The following is a 20,546-nucleotide window of genomic DNA, read 5'->3' as shown; positions in this document are numbered from 1 at the left end:
ATCTTGATGCAATGCCTCATCTTTCTCTGTGACAGGCTCTGATCTAGTTTGTGTCAATTCATCTTTGGGGATTCATGTGGAGAATGCTGTGAGAGGGCTTGATTTTTCGATTCTTTTCTGGTCCTATGATTTGGTAAACATTCTTGCCGTAGTGAAATCGTTGACATTTGTTTTCCTCGTTTACAAGATAAATTTCTTCCCTTGCTTCTCTGATGTCTGGCCTATGGAAATAGTTGGGATGAAAATTTTACATTCAAAACACAAGTCTTTTTTCTTTTCTTTCCCCCCCCCCATTTAGAAGAGGGGGTCAAAAGTATCACGTTTGATTCCTCATCACACCTCTGTGCTTGTGTTTAACTTTAGATTGCTATAGACATTAAAGCAGCAAAACGGGAGCTGAAGAAAGCCAGGACAGTTTTACAAATGGATGAGCTCAAGTGTCGTAAGCGTGTTTTGAGAAGGTTGGGTTTTGCAACCTCTTCAGATGTCATAGAGATGAAAGGACGAGTCGCTTGTGAAATCAGCAGGTAACAGCTGACACTGTTGTAACAACTAACAAATGTATGAATATTTTGTAGTTCTTCTGGGTTTATACACATTTTCCTCCTCTTATCTTTGCCACAGTGGCCCATGATATTGGTCTGTATTAATACATGTCAGGAAAAAAGAAAACAAGATTGAAGGAATCCTCCTTAGTGGCTTGAATGTAAAATACAGGACACACTAACCTAGTTTTCACATAACACCAATATGTGGGTTAATTAACCCACAATTGCTTTACACAAGCAGGAGTGAGCAAACCCATGGTTTGTTGATGGGTTTACTGTGCTCCAAATTCACACAATACAATCAACAACTTGCAATGTGGCTGATCGTAAGTCATTGGCTAAAAGCAGAAGCTGTGGGCACATGGGAGACAGCACACCTGCACTCACGCCAATTCGTAGGTTAAATAACACATGATTGGCATTAACATGCGAACCCAACTACTTACTGGAGAGTAAGTCTGACTGAACACCTGAGTAGGCATGCGTAGGGTTGCATTATAAGCCTGGAATTCATAGAGCTGTACGGCCAATTTTGTGAGGGCAACTGGGCTTTGGCTTGTACTTTTCAAACAGCGCCCCCCCCCCCCCACTCCCAACTTAGCAAACTACTTTGAAAACTGTGGGGACTTTCAAAAGTAGTTTATGATATGACATTGGGGGTGGGGTGGGCAGAGTCAAACATTCTACTTGGAGCACCGGAACCCTTGGGCATAACTGGAACAGCTGTTTGGATCCCAGCCTAAATAACCAAGGCAGTGACATTCCACAAATCAAGCCTCTAGGTTCCCCTATTAGTTTATGCAACAAATATGATTATGTTTCATATATGCTAGACATGGTGTACCAGAAATATCTGTTTATTTATGATAACTCCCTAATACTAAATATTCATCACTTTTGGAATGTTCGGCACCATTAATTGGAAAAACAAGGCAGCAATAACAGGACAAGAATGAGAAATCTTGATAAATCTTCATTACTGTAGGTAATTTTTTATGAGGCCTTTAATATATTTATGAAACTGTTTTATGCAATTGATTTGGCTTCAGTATTTGAAATTCTGTAGTATGTCTGGGTTGTTTTTTTCAACATTGTGCTAATCTGGTCAGAAAACCAAATAGATGATGTTTCATCAGAAAACAAAGAGTTTTTGAAGAGGCATCTTGGTTTTAGATCAACCATTAACCAATATGGCTGGAATTCAGCTAGTTTCCCTTTGTCATCCCCAAACCTGCAGAACAAATTTGGGGCACAGAGCACTGCAGGGAAAAGGGAATAATTGCCCTCCTCTCTATTCTGTTGTTGGAAGCCTTCCTTCAGTGGAGGGAAACTAGTTGGATTGTACTCTATAGGTGCAACTTTAGTAATAGTATTCATTAGACTATCAACAGGCACATTTGGAAGCTTGATATCTGGCCTTTTTATACCATAACCAGTGCTTCATCTCTCAATAGACATGCTCAGCCAACCTTGTTTATTCCATTTGATCTCATAAAATATATTGATTCTGTTCTTTTAGCAAAATCTCCTCCAGCAAGTCCAGTCTTCTTTTCCAAGCACTTTATCATAAATTCATAATCCATTTTAAACCTTATTCCCTTGATTTAATTTCTCAGGACGTCTGAAATCTGCTGCTATTCCATAACTCTGTAAGAATTATGATAACGTCTAGACACTTGCAATTATTTTTCTCTTTGTGTGTTTTTCTGGTTAATAATGCAAGGAAGCTTTTTAGCTTAAAGGCCTTTATTTATTTATTTATTTTAATAATTTTGTCTTTTGAACTAAAATTACTTTGGTCAGTTTTCCAGAAAATTGATTTTAATCATAGAAACCCATTAAGAAATTTCTAATGCTGCCAATTTCTTTTCCTCTTCTAGTGCAGATGAGCTGTTGCTGACAGAAATGATGTTCAATGGCCTTTTCAATGATTTGTCTGCAGAGCAAGCAACTGCTTTACTAAGCTGCTTTGTATTTCAAGAAAATGTAAGTTAATTTTGGTAGAAAACCTAAATTTGATCAGTCCTAATTTATTTCTAAGGAAATTTGTTGTGCTGCCTTTCTTTCCAGCCAGATAACCCAAGGTGGTTAAAATAGTAATAGTGAATTAATAGTCCTAATTCTCATTAAGTTACAAGCACACATGATGCATCCAAAATCTGGCATTACCTTGCAGGAAGGGCAAGACTTTTACTGAGTTGAGATTTCTACCTAGTAAGTAACACCAGAGCAGGCTCTTAAGGGCAAGATATGCATGTCAAGCAGGTAGAATGGAAGCAGAGAAAGCAAGGAGGTAGATTGGGCAGAAAGTGAGATACATTCCAACAGTCAAAATGTCTCTGTTTGCTGAGTTCCTTGTCTCAAAATGTGAGAAAACTTTTATGAAAATCATTTTTTTTTTTACTCAAATACATTTTAATGTACTCCTGTACATGAACAGAAAGCAGTTCCATGCACATAGGGAACTTCCCAGTTTTGTCTCCTCCACTCTAGGTTTATTGCTCTTCACTGCGTCACACACAGCTCTAGAAGGGTCCCAGAAGTCGCTTTTGGGGAAACATTGGGGACTCCAAGGGGAACTGGAGAACACCTGAAATATACAAACATTACCACTGACATCCGGGCCAATATTCAATAGATTGGGGGATGGGGGTGGAATTCTGAAAGAAGAAAACATCAACAGAAAAAATATCAATGGCCGTTTGGTTAATTAGTATATTGCAGTGACGATTTCATTTGTAACCTTTAACTTTTGTATAAGATATTATATATAGCGTTCAAAAACTTAGGTGGTGCAGGAGTAACCTCAAGGTTTACTTTTGTTCCAAGTTGCACAGTGTGGTGCCCCCCCCCCACACACACACCTATGGAATTCCCTTCCTCTGGAGGTCAGGCAGGTGCCAACTTCATATTCCTTCTGGCGCCTTCTGAAAAAGTCGTTGTTCCAGGAAGCCTTCCCTTAGCGACCAGCCGTGGTTTATTTTGCAGCTTGTTTCCATCCTCCCGAGGTCGGTAAAAAGAGTACCCAGCTAGCTGGGGGAAAGGTAATAACGGTCGGGGAAGGCAACGGCAAACCACCCCGCTATAAGGCCTGCCAAGAAAACGTCAGCGAAAGCTGGCATCCCTCCAAGAATCAGTAATGACTCAGTGCTTGCACGAGAGGTTCCTTTCCTTTCCTTTCCTTCTTTTAACAAATGCACTTTTAATGTGTTTTTATTCTATTTGCTTTTGTCCACCACTCTGAAATTCTGAATGGGGAGCGGTATATAAATATTGTAAATAAAATAAATAAACAAACAAATAATATTTCACCATAATGAAGTCCAGAGAAGCCCATGTTCTACAGAAGATTTTGTCACTGTTATTAGCCTCTTTTCTGTCAAAGAAGCTTTAACAGGTGCATTAAAGTAATTGGTGAGCAAAATCCAAGTTGCTAGTGCTGGTGTTCTGCTAATTTCAGCAAGGCTTTGTGCACTAGCTCCATAATGTGATATTTGAAGAGCAATTCTGAGTTTAATTGAAGTACAGTGAACTGAGGTCATTGATATTCCCGTCTTTGTTTTTTCAGTCCAGTGAAATGCCCAAACTAACAGAACAGTTGGCCGGCCCACTTCGCCAAATGCAGGTAAACCTTTTCCAGCAAAACGTTGGTAGATTTAACAATGAAAGTGCTGTTGTGTAGAATTAGGCATTACAGATTTCAAACTGAAACCTCAGCTCTGAGTTGTTATGTGGGTAATTTTGCTTGAATAGGAAATGCTTTTATTATTACAGTCTGATTTTAGCAACCATTATAAGTGAGCTGTGGCTCTTTCTTGCTTCATCATCTAAACACATTGTAACCAGATTTGTGATATTGCGTTGGAATTGGGCACGTCCATCTCAAGGGAATCCAGCCTTTTGGGGGGCCTGACAGATCCCTGTGGTGCCTGGGGCTTGGCTTGCTTTTGTGATCTGAGTGGCGGACCAGTTCTCGAAATTTAGGGATTTTGCTGGCTTTTCTTTTTGTGGGTCGTGATCTATGGAAAATTGCGGGCATAAATATTTATGGAAATCGCAAGCGCAAATTGTGCTATTTACAAAAATAAGTATTGCCATTTCCATAAATATTTACACCCGCAATTCAGCGCAAATACAAAAAAAAAGCCTTTTAAAACCCCAAGCTGGCACAACTTGCCACATGATGAATTGGGCAAGCTTGTGGATGAACAAGATGGAGCCCTGGGGGATGAGCTGGCAAAACCTTGTTGGAGCTCTACCCCCACCCCACCCACCCCAAAAAAGATTCCTCTGACATCCCTAATTGCCATGTGCCAGAGACATTTTGCTAGCATGGTAAGCTTTAGAATCTTGGGATGCTTGTTATGATTTAATCCAAAATCTGTCTTTGTATCTTTTAACATTGGATTTTACATTTGAATTCCATTAGATAACTCGGGCGTGGGCGGCTTCTTTCTTAGTAAGGAAAAGTCCCACTTTAGATAATGGTGTTTGCATTCATTGCTGGGCCGAAACGACGCCTGCCCTTTCGCAACCTCTTTATTTCCCTGCGAAAAAGGCAATTGAGCTTCTTGGGAAGCCCCCTAGAGACTTAGCCAGGACTCTCAGAGAGGTTGTTGTTATTATTATTATTGTTATTATTAAAAGGATTTTTAGTAATAACAAAGCCAAACCAAAATGCCTCTCTCAGCTTTCAGGCACTGAGCAGGCAGCAGCACTGGAAAGCCCCAAGTGGGGGCGGGGTGGGGGGGACGAGTCCTGGCTAAGTCCTCTGACCATGGGGGGCTTCCCAAGAAGCTCAAGCAGCCAGAAAGGCTGCCAGAACTGAACAGAGAGCGGGAAGAATGGTAAAAGAGCACACGTGAACTCCTCAGCCATCTCCTTATATTAAGGTAACCACCGAAGCCTTGCACCCAGATAAATCTCTCCAAAATTTCTCACCCATTCCCACAATTTCTGTGTGTAGTTTCTTTCTGCCCCTCCCCCCCCACCTGCAACGAATGGTCGAAAATAAGTAGGTCAAAAAATTCGGCACGGTGCCAGTGAGCTGCATGCAAAGCTTCCCGTGAAGCAGCAGCACGTTGCACTCCGATCACCTGGTTTTGGGACCCCAGGCCACCGTGCCGACTGCATGCTTCAGGAAGATAATTTTCTTGTTTGTTTTGTGTTGATTTAAATCAATAAACGGCTTTTCTTCTTTTCTTTTCTTTTTAAGGAATGTGCAAAAAGAATTGCTAAAGTCTCAGCAGAAGCTAAATTGGAAATAGATGAGGAAAATTACCTCAATTCCTTTAGGCCAAATTTGATGGACGTAGTGTACACATGGGCTAACGGAGCTACATTTGCTCACATATGCAAAATGACAGATGTCTTTGAAGGTACGTACATTTGTATTACTTGTAATGCTTCTGATACATAGAACGGTAGGTAATGCCACCGAGTTTATTTTGTAAGATTGAATGACACTTCATTATCTAAGAACCTGAAATGTTGCAACTCTTGGGAACGTTTAATTTGCCTTGAGTTATGAATTCTTTGCTTTTCAAAAATATGTAAAGGGTTGATGAAGTTTCCCTACAGCCAGAATTATTTAATTTTAAAGGACTTTATTATCCAAACTCTAGAGTACCATGTAGATTGCTTTGGCTGCAGCGTGCTTATTTGGAAAATAAATAATTCTTAAATAATGATTCTTTTACTTTAGTTTGATAGAGATTAGGGTTGTACAGACGCTTGACTTGTATGCCTGTATAACTACAGCAGATTATACAGTTAAGCTCTCTTGCTAAAGAAATCCCCTGTCTGGACTAAGTTTTGACTATCTGTAAAAGTATGTCAGTGTTAGAAAGCGAAGAGAGAGTTCTGATAAGAGGAGATGGGTAGATAACATGTAACTGTAGGCCCATCTAGTAAGGAATAAATTCTGCTTATTTACTTCTACCACTTGTATTTGAGTGAAGTTACCTAGCGAAGGCTTGGCTAGGTTTGTCAGAATTGTTGAGAAACAAATTCTTCATTCACTCTCGCCTCTGCACATTGTTCATGGGTCCCTACATTTTTCAGGTTTGGGGTGACCGCTAATTAGAGATAAAAGAGCAACCAAATAGACAAGTCCTTTAGCAAATATTGGCTGGTAAAAGTTCAGTACATGCAACCCTCCCATCCATTGAGGATCCCTAATCGGTCAGTCCTGCCTCATGCATGCTTTCTGTCCGGTCTCTTTTCTTACTCCATGGTTTGTCTTATGTCTAGAACATCTCTCCTACACATGCTATATGAGAAGTTTACAACCTGCTCTTGTGTGTACTTACTCAGAAGTAAACTACTTATTTTATAGTGCTTACGCCAGTGTAACTGTACATAGGATTGAGGCCTTCCTCTTTTTTTCTTTTTTCTTTTACCTTGTATGATTTTTTCAAGAGGAAATAATACAAGAAATAATTTGCTTAGGTTTCTGTATTTCTTGTCAAGTGACAATGCAGCTTTGCCTTTGTTGCATATTCTAGGGAATGCTCATTTAGATTTAGGAGAGAGGAGGGCAAAATATTAAATCTGTTCTTTTTGTAAGCCTTGTAGATGACTTCCATACATGCAATTTTAAGTAGTGATCATGTATTTTTCCAGTAAAGGATCTCGTAAGACTTGCAAAAAGGCACGAGTAATATCATGCTTAATTACTTGGCATTTTGATGCAACGAGGCTCTTAACATTGCTTCATCTACTTCCTTTTGTAAGATACCAATTCATGTGCATCACATCTGAACCAGTTGGATATGTTATAAATTGCCCATCCCGTTATGTCTCCGCCACTACCACTTTCATTTAGAGAAGAGCATCAGGTGGGCGCGGGGGGGGGGGGGAAGAGGAGAGGGGGGAAAAAGAGTCTTGAAGTCACTTTTATCAGATACACAGTTTATTGGTTGCAGTGGAGCAGTCAATTCTGTGGATAGTTGCATTTGTAAATGCTGTCTCAAAATGTCCCCTCTCTTCTCCCTTATGCAAGTAGGTAGTAGACGTTTTAGCCCAATAAGTGAACTCTTTGCTGCTAGTTAGACCAGAGCTGCATGCTGAGCCAAGTTTCTTGACGTTGAACATCAGGCAAGGGTGGGATAATTGAACTCTGTAAACTGCCCACAACAGCAATTTCCATTGCTAGGGTAGAAATTATGTAAAACACAGACAAGGCACTGTCCATAGTAGCATAACCCCAAACCACCATCACACCCATTTTTTGCTAACTCTGTGTAAATGGCACATCCTTACTTTCCTATGGCAGATAAGCAGTCCCTCTAACAAAAAGGGCGCTGCTTTCAAATTTAGTGAGGAGTAATACTGATATAAAGGCACTTTTTGTCATGACAAAGCTCATTGAAGGGGACTTTCAGTGTCCATAAATGCAGGTGTGTGGTATTTTGGAGAAAGTACAAGCTTTGGATAATTAATTGCGTCTAGCAGAGGCTGACTTTAATAAGCTGGCAAATGGGAGAATAGTTGAAGTGTCCTATTTTACATGCACACATGCTCTTACTGTAATAATCCTACATGGATGCTTCTGTAGATGTCAACAGGCTCTTGATTTCATTTTCATAACAAGAATCATAAGCAGAAGTCAGTCTATCCACAAATGATGGTTTGCCCAGTGTACAGCATAGTCTACCCTTGGAGGATAGAGCTCTACTTCCTTTGGCTCAGACTTGTGTCTTTTTGTTAATTGACTGCAGGTTGCTTTTTATGAGAGTTGCTGGATCTGGAATCAAATAATCAAATTTAATATCTCACTGAGACTTGGCTGATAACACGATGGGGCTCATTTCTTTTAGCTCGTAAACTGAGAAGGGAAAAAGAATCTTGATCTACAGCTCTCTACGCCGCCTTACTTGTTAAAACTCTTAACGCGTATCCATGTGTACCCCTAGAATGTTTGAGGCAAATACATAATCATGTGTACACTAAAAAAATATGCAGAAGGGTAGGAGGTAATAATCTCAGTTCACCGCTGTGCTAAAACCTGTAATATATACTTGCTAAAAACTAACACATTAAGTCTTCTGCATTTCCTTCCTGTGGCAGAGTAAAAGAACTGTATGGAACCAGAAAGAGAAGTCTCAACAAGCAGAAAGAGTTAAACTTGTGCCTTAAGGGGTGACTTTCAGGTGTTAAATAGCCAGAGCTCACTGTTTCTCAGTATTTGTATGTGAGGTGAAACAAAATTCTATCAGCTAATAACCTTGCATATTTGAGATACTGTTGAACTGTTTTCCAACCTTCAAATATGTCAACTTTTGACAATCCTCTCTTTGCTTACATATCAAGCAAGGGTGAAATAAAGCACACACCCGTTTGTTTAAAGCAAGTAAATGATGGTGTGCCTAATAGGGAAGAGCCAGCCAAAGAACTGAAAGGAAGGCTGGGGAAAAAATTCTTCATAATGCACTTTAATGGGGGACAGTTTGCGATTCCCTGCTGTACATCAGGAATGTGCATGACCTTGAAGAAAACTATAGCCCTGTTGAGGTCACAGTCCTGGTTGAGTAGGTAGCTGAATAATTAGTTTGTGGAGTAATTAGTTTATTACTCATTAGAAAATGACTGCTTTAATGCAAAGCTGTGTTTTACCCATGCAGGGAGCATCATTCGATGCATGAGGAGGCTAGAAGAATTGCTTCGACAGATGTGCCAAGCAGCAAAGGCCATTGGAAACACAGAACTGGAAAACAAATTTGCAGGAGGTTTGTATGCACAGTATCTTATAAATATATAGATCTTAAAATGTAGCCTGTTTAGAAGCAATTTAAAATTGCTTGGCCACAAGCCCAAATGTCGGTTTTGATCTGAATATAGGCTCCATGTGCCTTTTATCTGCTACTATCCATTTTTTTCATGGAACAGATCGCTGGGAGGCCCTTCATGTCTCCACAGCCCCACCAAATAGCTAGTTTTTGAGCTGGAAACGGGGGGGAAATAAGCATTCTATATAAGAATATGGTAGTGTAAGGTTTATTACTTGAGATCTGCCAGACCAATTTTGTTCATTTTTTAAACTGAAGCTTGAGCAGTGTAGATGAACAGAAGAAGTTCAAAGCTTGAGCTTTAATAGCCATTAATTCCCTCCACACCAAACAGGCAGGGCAGCCCCTCCACCAGCTGGATAATGGACAACCCTTCTCGGCCAAAGAGTGTGGCACGAAAGTGGGCCCTGGGTGGAGGGGAAAGGGGATGGAGCTGGCCCGGCCAATCAGGGCATGTGAGGGAGGAGGCAGGGCTGCAACACATGCAAATTTCAGCAGGGGGATTCACCGCATGAGCTATACTTGCACTATTCAGGAGCGGTGAGGGGACAAAAAACGGGAAAGGAGCAGGACTACTAGAACCATGGCAACGGGGGCTTTACATGACTTTAAAGATTTGATACTCACAGTTAAACACGTGTGCATTCTTAATGCACCCTATTTTGCTAGCATTGGCAAACAGTGCCTGGTTACAGCTGCCCTTATGACTTGAGATTTCTTTTAACCCACAACAGGCATTACCAAAATCAAGAGAGACATTGTGTTTGCTGCAAGCCTTTACCTATAAGAAGTGTTTTACCCGATGTGGAGTGTGAATTGCACTGTCATCTTCTATTCTGCAGTGAAGGCTACCATTCCTTCCTCTTCCCAAGCAAGACAAACCTTAATGTTCTTAATTTGTATGTATTCCACCATGAGCCTCATACTAGCAAAGCATATTACATAAGCCATTGCTGTTTGTACATAAGTATTATCACATTATTTTAATTAAAAAAATAGCCAGAATACTGTGTTTTTAAAAGCAAAGCTTGAACCAATAGAAATTTGAAGTTTTTAGATACATAATTGTTACTATATACACGTAAAGTGAGCATCCAAGAGGTGTAGCAGCAGCAGTCCCTTTAAAAGGCATTTAATTTATTTTTTTTACATAGGCCAGAAAGACTTGTGGAATTTTCCTTTTAGAAAGCGGGAGATTCCACAGGCGAATAGCTCTTGAATCAATCACGGCTGATGATTACTGTCATAGTGATTTCCGTTGGTAGCCGTCTCGTGCAAAGTTGTGTGTGAATCCTCCTCTTCCTTCTGTTTAAATGTACGACCTCTCACTTTGAAGAAATCCGATACATATACAGCCTGGAGAGACAGATTAGACAGCATTAGGCAATGGAAGATAACGGCATCTGTTATTACAACCAACGGATCCTTCAATTAGCGCCACTTTCCTTCTGTAGCATGCTTCAGACGCGCTAGTCATCCCCCACAATTCCTGTCAGAAAGGCAAGGGGAACAGGAGTCGGTCGTCAGCTACATGCACCTTCGTTCCAGTGGGAACGGCATTCTCCATAAATGGAAAGGGATGTGATACATGTCCATTACACACATATATACTTCCATCAACCGATTTGAGGAGGAGAACGAAGAAGAGCTGACAGCTGGGACAATGAAAAGTACATGAAGATGCAATCTTGTTTTCGGCTATCCAGCAAGTTCCAAATTTACCATCACAGTTTTCCCTTCCCTATGCTGCCCTACGGAAGCTGCAGGCATGACACGCTTAGACTAGTTTGGATGCATGTGAAGCCCCCTTCCCTGTTTACTTCTGTTGAGAATTCTGAAAAAAATGTAAAAGGAACTAGGTTCCCAGAAAGCAGAACAGATCTAATTGGCAGAGTAACTTTGTACGGACTTACGATAAGTACAGCTACCAATGCTCCCTGGAGAAGTCCAGTCAGTACATCACTCCAGTGGTGTTTGTAATCAGAAATACGGGAGAGACCCACATAGATGGATGCTGCAATGAGACCAAACTGTACTGTGGGACGCAGAAGTCTTGCCCAGTCTCCTTTCATCCTGGCCTGAAGATAAAGCTGAGAAAAAAAAAGAAACAAATTTAATAGGAATACAGCAGATTTTCCTTTTTCTTCTTTCTGGTAACAATTACTCATTTCTGATAAAACATACGTAGGTGGGTAGTAATTCACAGACTTGTGTGCTTAACTGGCATTGCACAATCGGTAATCTTTATTGCAACTTTAGTAATTCAATAGGATGAATGCTAAGACAATCGAATTCCAGTGAAATTTCAACACTTTTAACACTGGGAATGTGGCTAGTTTTACACGTGTTCTTTCTAGTGGGCTTGTAAAATGGACCGTTGTGCTTGTGTAAATTGTACAACTTGAATCTAAGAGGTGGATAGCAATGTTGCAAATATATTGGGGGATGTAGTCATGGCTCGCTCACCTTAATTAGCTGCTACAGCCTTAAAACAACCATTAATTACTTCATCAGGGATATGAGTAGCCATTTTTACATTTGTATTCTGGTTTATTTAATGCCTGTGGGGCCCCTGGCCTTTTGTTGCTGCAATGGTGGCAGCAACAACAAAAAACCACACAATTTTGCTGTAAAACAAGGCATGTGGGGATTCTGCAACTTATTTTAAAGTGAAATCAGGTGCGTGTTTTGCTACCAGTGAATTTTAATGGCAAATTTGGGGTCAGGGGTGCAGCCTCCAGCCTCATGGAAGTTGGCTACCCCTAGCCTAGATGGAACTGAACTCATATTTAAATAATTTATATACTCCCCTTCAATAATAATTCAGGGTGGCTCACAAATCACACAGTAAAAGGCAGACTAGAATGCATAGTAAAAGAATAGTGAAATAAAAATCGTGGTGAATTAACAGCATGAAACAGTACAAGTAAAGCTGGGCATTCAAAAGGTTGGGAAAACAAAAAGGGGTTTTCTAGATGCCGGCCAAAACTCTCCAGGGAGAACACCGCACAAGCATGGTGCCACCCTCAAGAAGGCCTTGCCCCCGTCGCTACATGCCTCACCTCTAAGGGAATATTTCCAGTACCCCATTTAGGGCTTTAAAGGCAAGCACCAGCATTTTGAACTGTGCCCAGAAACTGACCTGGAGCCAGTACAGTTGTTTAAGCCCTGGTGAAGTATGTTCCCATCACTTTACCCCAGTTACCAACCTAGCATCTCTGTTTTTAACTGGAGTTTCCAAACAGTCTCCAAAGGCGGTCCCACAAACGATGCATTGCAATAATTAATTGTTCAGTGGTCAGGGTGTGTCTGTCCAAGAAGGGTATAGCATTGGAACTATGCTGAAAGACATTATCTGCTGCAGAAGATGCTTGGACCGGTGACAACTGCACCCACAAACTGTGGACCACCTCATCTTGAACAAGCTGAAATTACTTTCCTGGATGGACAAACCACCCATCATTAGTACCTCCCTCTTATTTGAACTGAGTTTCAGTTTATTGGCCCTCAGTTCATTACTGATCCCAGACACCAATTTACATCTTCCACTGCATCATCTGAATTGCAGGTAAAAGACAAACAGATCTGGGCATCATCAGCATACTGACATTTCATTCCCTATCTCCCCAGCTTCATATAGATGTTGAGCAGCACTAGAGACAATATGGAACCCCATAACACAAGTGGGCCCAGCAGTAGGCACCCCTAGCCAGCATAGCCTATTGTGAGGGATGATGGGAATTGTAGGGCACAAATTGCCCAGTAATATCAATAATTCCTGAGTGTTCCAGGAGAATTAACAGCACAGCATACATATTCCATCAGGGTGACAAGGCAGTTTGTGCCATTCAAGACTTGGAATCATACTGAAATGGAACTGAATAACTGGCCTCATCCAAGCATACATGGAACTTGCAAGGCAACCCTCTGCTTGAACACCTTGCCCCCCAGGAAGGGAAGCTTAGTGAGCAGATGATAGTTGTTACAATCTTCTTGATATTTCAGGAGCGGCCTTACAGGATGCCTTCTTTGAAGGTGGTTCGAATTGCTCTCGCTCTCTCTCTCGTAAAAAAGCATTCACTACATCCACGTCAATCCCTCCCTGACTGACACTACCAAACACAAGGGATAAACAGGGGTGGTAGGCTGTACTTCACCAAGTATCTTATCCATGTTGCTGGAGCACAACAACTAAATATTCAACAAAACTAGACGATATGATTGGAAAACATCCATGAACTGTAGAAACAGAGATCTAACCCTGTCTAAAGTCGCAGGTGCCGACAACTGGACTTTTGGGGAGGCAAGTTGTGGTTCTCACTCCATAGACAACTTCAAAGCCCTGTGTACCTGCTAGGTTCCAGCTAGAACGATTGGGTTTGTTTAAGTGGATACACAGAGCATGCTCTATGTGGGCAATAGGTGCTACTTTCCAGAGTTAAATATGTGCGGAACGCCTAATCGGTTTTTCAAAGTAGTTATTACATCACAGTTTTGGCATTCAGCTCTTTCATTCTGCTATAAAAAGAATGTCTGAAGTTTAATGCTGTATGGAGAAACCTTTAGAAAACCAGATAAGTCTTTCACAGACTGAAGCTGTACTCCAGGAATGTTTTGTTTGAAAGTTTCCAAAATTGAAGTTTTAGGATATTCTGTAAAGACTGTTTTCAAAGATGCACACCTATGTTCAGCTTCAACAGCAAGGGTAGTAGGTATGCCTGCTATTTAACCAATGAAGTTCAACATAGTAAAATTACATAGTACAGTTTCAAGCCAGATATGGGCAGTGTTTTCTCAAGGCCTGTTTGTGACTTGACTAACTTCTGCACCAATGTAGATCATTTATTCCCAGGGAGAATTAGAGCCAGGAGTCGTGCTGGTGGTCTGAAGAGAGCAGGCTGGCAAATAGTGCTGGCATACTTCCTTCTTTCCAGCTTAGGAATTCCACTGAAGACATTGAAAAATGTCTTACTTTGCTAATACAGTTTTCCACACACACAAGCCATTGCTGTAGTTGGCAAAGAGACGTTATACACGTAGGAGGTAAGGTGGTATATGTGGTTATGAGTGGGAGAGGAGCTGGGACCTTAAGACCATCCCTTAGAAGATTGTGGTCCCTATGCAAAGGGGCTTGAGTGCCTGGTACATGGATCTAGGCGGTAGGATTTCATGCTACTTGCCAACATGTCAAAATTGAACTACGGATTTTAAATGCTGTGTTTGAAGTTCCCTGAAGCCAAAATGTATTCGCAAAGCAGGACTCCGCACAACAGATGGAAAAACAGGAAACTCCCGCTTAAAATTTATTCATGGACTTTATTTCCACATTAAGAAAGTAGTTATTTAGCCAAAGCCATTTAAGATGTGAAGCTAGGGTCTAATGAGAATTACCAGTGGAGCTAGGTTTATTTTACCAATAAGAATATCTGTGAAAAATGAAGATGATCCAAATGCTCACCCGTTTTGTTTGACCAAAGCTGGTGGCAGCCCAGGCAAGTGAGTTTTCAAGCTGCACAAATCACCTGTCAATGTCAAGTGTTGTCCAAAGCACTGTAATCGGAACTAGTAAATCTACAGCCTTCTGGACCCACCTATACCAGCCTGTCCCGTCACAAAGTGCCAACCTTCCTTTAAGACAAGAAGCTGCTGCTGATTGCTGCACACATATGCTTTCATTTTACACACCTCTTGGTTGATAATACAGCTCAACTGCATTAAAGTACGTCAATGGCCTCATCTGGTATTAGATTTAACACCTTGAGCTGCTGTCAGATTCCTGTCTCTTTCTGTCATTCCCCATGTAATGGTAGTTGAACAGCAACAATGAGTATGAAACTCATAATAGCAAATGCTGACACCTATCTTATCACTATAAAGAGTAGAAGCAATCTTCCTATGTTCAATGGAACAAACATTGTCACAGCTACTTATATGTGGATGCTGACGTACATAATCAAATTCCAAACTTAGTATTGCACTAAGAGGCAGATATTTACCCCTTATAAAAATATTTAAATATAAATGCACGACTGGAGAGTTAGCCTCAAGTTGAAAAGATTCTGCCATCTATTTAAGAACGTAAGACCCATGCTGAATCACACCAAGGGTCTATCTAGTCCAGCATTCATTCACAAAGTGGCCAAACTGCTATTGACCAGGAACCCACACACAGGGCACAGGTGCAACACGGCCCTCCCACCCATCTTCCCCAGCAATTGGTGTACATAGGCTTACTCTACTGCCTATATGCTAGCGTTGTGTCTCTGACACAAGGAAAACCCTGTAACCACTTGTCCCAGTTTTCAGCAATCCCTCCACACTCCAAATAGTATTCATTAAACTGGGACTAAACCAAAAACATGTGGTTTCACGATGGAAATCACTGCAAACATTAAGTGCCCTACAGCTGAACTCCACATGACAGAGCAAAGAGAGCTGCGTCAAGTCAGGTTATGTGTTGGTTGTTACGACGACCAGCACCTTTCACCTCCCAATTGTTTAGCAGCACTTGCTACTTGAAATGAGGTAATGATGTAGCAAGTTTCTAGGCTGCAGCCAATGGCAAGTGTAGAGGTAGGGAAACTCATAACCTGTGGTTAGAAAAATGGCTGCCATGGAGATGGTATTGGCAAGATACATCTAACATGTAGCCTGGCTCTGGGTAAAGAGAGAAGGAAGCCAAGCTACAGGTTGAATAAAGTAATAGGTCAGTTGTTGTATTTCTCCACTATTTTATTTATTTATTTATTACATTTTTATACTGCCCAATAGCCGAAGCTCTCTGGGCGGTTCACAAAAATTAAAACCATAATAAAACAGTTAAATGAATACTGTTGTTGTTTTTATACTATTTTTATGTTTTTTAAATTTTTTGTATACTTTTAATGTCTACTATTTTTAATTGTTGTAAACCGCCCAGAGAGCTTCGGCTGGGGGGCGGTATATAAATGTAATAAAATAAAATAAATAAATAAATAAAACAACCAACATGTTAAAAGCACAATTACAAAATACAGTATAAAAAGCACAACCAGGATAAAACCACGCAGCAAAATTGATATAAGATTAAAATACAGAGTTAGAACAGTAAAATTTAAATTTAAGTTAAAATTAAGTGTTAAAATACTGAGAGAATAAAAAGGTCTTCAGCTGGCGACGAAAGGAGTACAGTGTAGGCGCCAGGTGGACCTCTCTGGGGAGCTCATTCCACAACCGGGGTGCCACAGCGGAGAAAGCCCTCCTTTCTTTTTTCTCTATTCTGAAGGTTATCATTTCCCTAAGATACTAGGTGCTTTTACCTTTGGTGGTCCCCTTTGAAAAGTGATTTCAATTTAGTAAATTAAAATACCTGCGCACTCCATTCTAGATGTGTTTTTGGAGTGTGGTTAAGCTTTCACTCATAATGAAAATACAGTCGCTTCACCACATACATCCTGAGCATAGCATTCCTCCCACGCTCTGGCCTACTCCTCCACTTCTCCCATTGAACATTCAGCATGCACCCCCTTTAGAAGAAGCCACAGGCACAAGTGGAAACATCTTTTCAAGTAGAGAATGATTTGCTATTATAAAGGTATTTATAAACGTTGCTGCAAGCAGACATTGCAGTTAAAAGGGGTTTTGGAGCCACTGTTAAATACTTCTCAGAATATCTGACCAAAAAAGGAATTACAGTGAGCAAGTAATTATTTCTAGCTATGAAAAAAAGGGATATTCTCCAATGTTAACAGATATCATACAACCCTCTCTTTAGAGCAATGCCTGGTGACTTGGCTTCGCAGAACGTGCTTTGCTTTCTACAGTATCAATCCACAGTATGTGAGACACAGCAAAGACAGAACATTCCCTAAGTAACAAATGAAGTACCTTCTCCCAAAGGCCCTATTTTACTAGCATCTCACCAAGTATGATCTTGTAGGCATTCCGATCTATGGTGTAGTAGAGCAGGAATGCAGGGAGTGCAGCTGCAGTACTTTTTCCACAGCAGGGAAGACACTATCAGCTAGAGTGATATTTGTCAGTGCTGTAAGTTTTGGGGGGTTGGTGAACAGATCGCACCCCAGTACAGGATCCCTTTGTTAGATAGAGGCCCAGACAGGGACTGTCTGAAATTCACACACTCTACTCAGTGTCTGAATTTTTGGACTCTGGGGCATTGCTGCCCCATACTTCAAAGATTGCCCCTACGCCACTGATTCCCAAGTAAACTGTTCCATGGAATTTCACTCTAATGAGACATATTTTCACATATTCCTTATCCAAGATGGAAAAGAGGCAGATTATAATATGTGTTTATAATTTTTTGAAGGTTTGAAACCTCAATTCACTTTTAATATTTATATGTATTATTTAGACTCTAGTGGGCTTCCCCCCCAAAAAAACAATTATGGCCATTGTTGTTTACCAAGGACTACTGAATAAAAGACAAAACTTTAGGGAAAAGAGGTATGCATATACAGGACAAGGACTGGACCCAGATGAAGGCTGTGCAGGATGTACAAGATCATATTTCAGTTTTCAAACTTTTCAGTAGAAGTTTGCCATTGGGGTTTAAGGCTCTTCTCTAACTGAAAGATGAGTTTCTCACGATAATGCATTAGATCATGCTATGCTGTTTCCAGCCATGCCCCCTGGAGTACTATTAACCCAACGGGGTTTTTTTTACATTGAGAGTCATCTGATTTGTAAGTATATCTTGTGCAATGACAGCTGTGGCAGGTGACTCTGCAGAAGCACAACCCACATTGAAATGAATGCAACCTGTGCATCGTACATAAGTTATAGTGTGCTAAAGAACTCTGCCCTGTTTTGGAGATATCCCACAGGCGGAGAAATGGGACACCCAGGCAGCATTTTAAAGATAGTAACAGGTGATCAATCACATAGGCAAGTCACTTAATGAATGATGTCCGGAAACACACTTAGTAGGTATAGTGGAAGTGTGCTTCTACTATTCATAGAATCATAGAATAGCAGAGTTGGAAGGGGCCTACAAGGCCATCGAGTCCAACCCCCTGCTCAATGCAGGAATCCACCCTAAAGCATCCCTGACAGATGGTTGTCCAGCTGCCACTTGAAGGCCTCTAGTGTGGGAGAGCCCACAACCTCCCTAGGTAACTGATTCCACTGTTGCACTGCTCTAACTGTCAGGAAGTTAGAGCAGTGCGATTGTGGATACTAAGTTGAGTATTCACAGTCAGTTACACTCAACTACTTTGCAGAGAAAAGAGAGCCATTTTGGCCATGTTTTAAAGAAGCAAGAAGACTTTGGGAGGGTGGAGGGAGAGCAGAAACTGCTAAGTGATCAAGGAAACAAACTGCCAATTGATCAGAGCTGTGTGCCCTCACTACTTGCACTAGTCATCAATAGCGGGAAGGGTCAACAAAATGGGTTATTCTTACAAGGCCGCTTCTCATTAAAGGAGTGGGGAACCTGTGGCCTTCCAGACCATGTGGAACTACAACACCCATCAGCACTGATTATGTTGGCTGGGGTTGATGGGAGCTGGAGATGCACAAATTCCCCATCCCTGGGTTAAGGGATGCTTTAGGCTAGGAGTAGACAACCTGCCATCCTCCAGATGTTTTGGACTACAACTATAACAACATCTGGAGAGATCCAGATTGCTTATCCCTAATTTAGGCCCTCATGGTCTGTTCCTGAACTGCCATCTATTTTTTATTTTGTTTACTGCTATGGGGGAGGCTTGCTAAGAGCTTATATACGATTGACAGAAAGACAGGGTAATGTTTCTCTACTATTAAACATCGAATTTGCAACAGGTTTATTTAGTTTATTTTAAAAACTAAATAAAACATTGATGAAAACTATCTGAATTGGAAGGATTTATATACCTGAAACAATTTGTGAAGCAGACATATTAAAATAGTGTTGAACGTTTTAATTAGATTATTGTGCAGATAAAATCATTTATGATTTGTTCAAGCAAGTAAAATAAAACTATGTAATTGGCTGAAGAATTAAATAAGAACATCAGTGAGGAATTGTGTCTTTGCAAAGAGCTCCAAAACATCTATTAACTGGGTTGAGATGCCATTTATTTTGTTTGTTTGTTTTAGAAGGTCAAGGTTCAACATTCTCAAGGGAGTTCATGCAACTGCAGCCTGCTTCCTCTGTTCCAAACAGCATACTGCTTTGGAAACCAAAGGCAGTTTCAATAGCAGGTTACATTATACAGGACCTGCCATCATGAAAGGCAAAAAGTCCCACTCAGAACCAAACTGTGCTTAATGTAGCTTTCTGAATCTTAACCCTGATTTTTCTCTGCTGGGATAAGATCTAGTTAGTCCCAATTTCAGGCATCAATATGGTCCTCAACAGAATGGAGGCAGGAGGGGGAGAATGGGCTGTACACATAACATTGATTAAAACTTTTGATTGGGAAAATTTAGATACCTGAAACCGTTTATGGAGATCTAAGTTGAGACATAGATCTCCACTACCTTCTTTACAGTTGCTGCACCTGAGGCTGAGTTCAGACAACATAATAGTCAAATGTGGGGCAATAATCAATTCGACAGTTTATCTAGGGAGCACTCCCCACACACGATAATAATCAACCATGGTGTGGATTAAGATCAGCATTGAGTTGACTATTATGCTGAGTTGACTACCTCATCCCCTCCCCTCTCTCCCCACTCAGTCCTCCAGCTAGTATCCCATCAGCCATTGCTGCTGAAAATCTATCCTACCAGCTGGACTAGGCACCCACTGCTTTGATTGCTTTTGCCTTGCAACTCCATGGCTGCTGAAATAACCAATGGTGCCCTCCATACAACACAAGAACCAATGGTGGTTCAAATAGCCAACTGCGCAGCGTTAGTTAGTTATTTGCATTGGTTATTTTGTCCAAATAACCAACTGTTGGTTAAATAACCTCCCTCCACACAACACAATAACCCATGGTGGGTTAAATGACCAACTGTCAACAATTTAAACCACCATGGGTTATCGTGTTGTCTGAACCCAGTCACCCTGTTTCTATAGACTGAAGGATATGAATATTTGTCAGGTTTAGAGCAGGGTGACCATATGAAAAGGAGGACAGGGCTCCTGTATCTTTAACAGTTGTATTGAAAAGGGAATTTCAGCAGGTGTCATTTGTATATATTGAGTTCCTGGTGAAATTTCCTCTTCATCACAACAGTTAAAGCTGCAGGTGCCCTGACCTCTTTTCCATCTGGTCAC

At 40.9% G+C, this 20,546-nt stretch overlaps 2 protein-coding genes across 3 annotated transcripts in view; one reads left to right on the top strand and one right to left on the bottom strand.

Moving 5' to 3' along the window:
* Positions 1 to 10,342, top strand: part of MTREX (Mtr4 exosome RNA helicase) — a 55,258-nt gene extending 44,916 nt beyond the window's left edge. Inside the window, exons 22-27 of the mRNA XM_063128062.1 lie at positions 364 to 527; positions 2,429 to 2,534; positions 4,117 to 4,173; positions 5,764 to 5,926; positions 9,173 to 9,277; positions 10,072 to 10,342. Of these exons, the coding sequence (XP_062984132.1) occupies positions 364 to 527; positions 2,429 to 2,534; positions 4,117 to 4,173; positions 5,764 to 5,926; positions 9,173 to 9,277; positions 10,072 to 10,124 (648 nt within the window). The 3' untranslated portion in view covers positions 10,125 to 10,342. The remainder of the gene's footprint in view (positions 1 to 363; positions 528 to 2,428; positions 2,535 to 4,116; positions 4,174 to 5,763; positions 5,927 to 9,172; positions 9,278 to 10,071) is intronic.
* The window catches only part of PLPP1 (phospholipid phosphatase 1), a 100,491-nt gene continuing 88,908 nt past the window's right edge, over positions 8,964 to 20,546 (bottom strand). For both annotated transcript variants that reach the window (XM_063128069.1, XM_063128070.1), the window contains exons 5-6: positions 11,251 to 11,427; positions 8,964 to 10,693 (exon numbers count right to left, since the gene is read on the bottom strand). In XM_063128069.1, coding sequence (XP_062984139.1) covers positions 10,562 to 10,693; positions 11,251 to 11,427 — 309 coding nt within the window. In that variant the 3' untranslated portion in view covers positions 8,964 to 10,561. The remainder of the gene's footprint in view (positions 10,694 to 11,250; positions 11,428 to 20,546) is intronic.

Source organism: Elgaria multicarinata, chromosome 6, assembly GCF_023053635.1.
Source record: "Elgaria multicarinata webbii isolate HBS135686 ecotype San Diego chromosome 6, rElgMul1.1.pri, whole genome shotgun sequence".
Lineage (NCBI taxonomy): Eukaryota > Metazoa > Chordata > Lepidosauria > Squamata > Anguidae > Elgaria > Elgaria multicarinata.
Note: the sequence above shows the minus strand (reverse complement) of the source record. Positions and strands in the feature narration are given on the sequence as shown.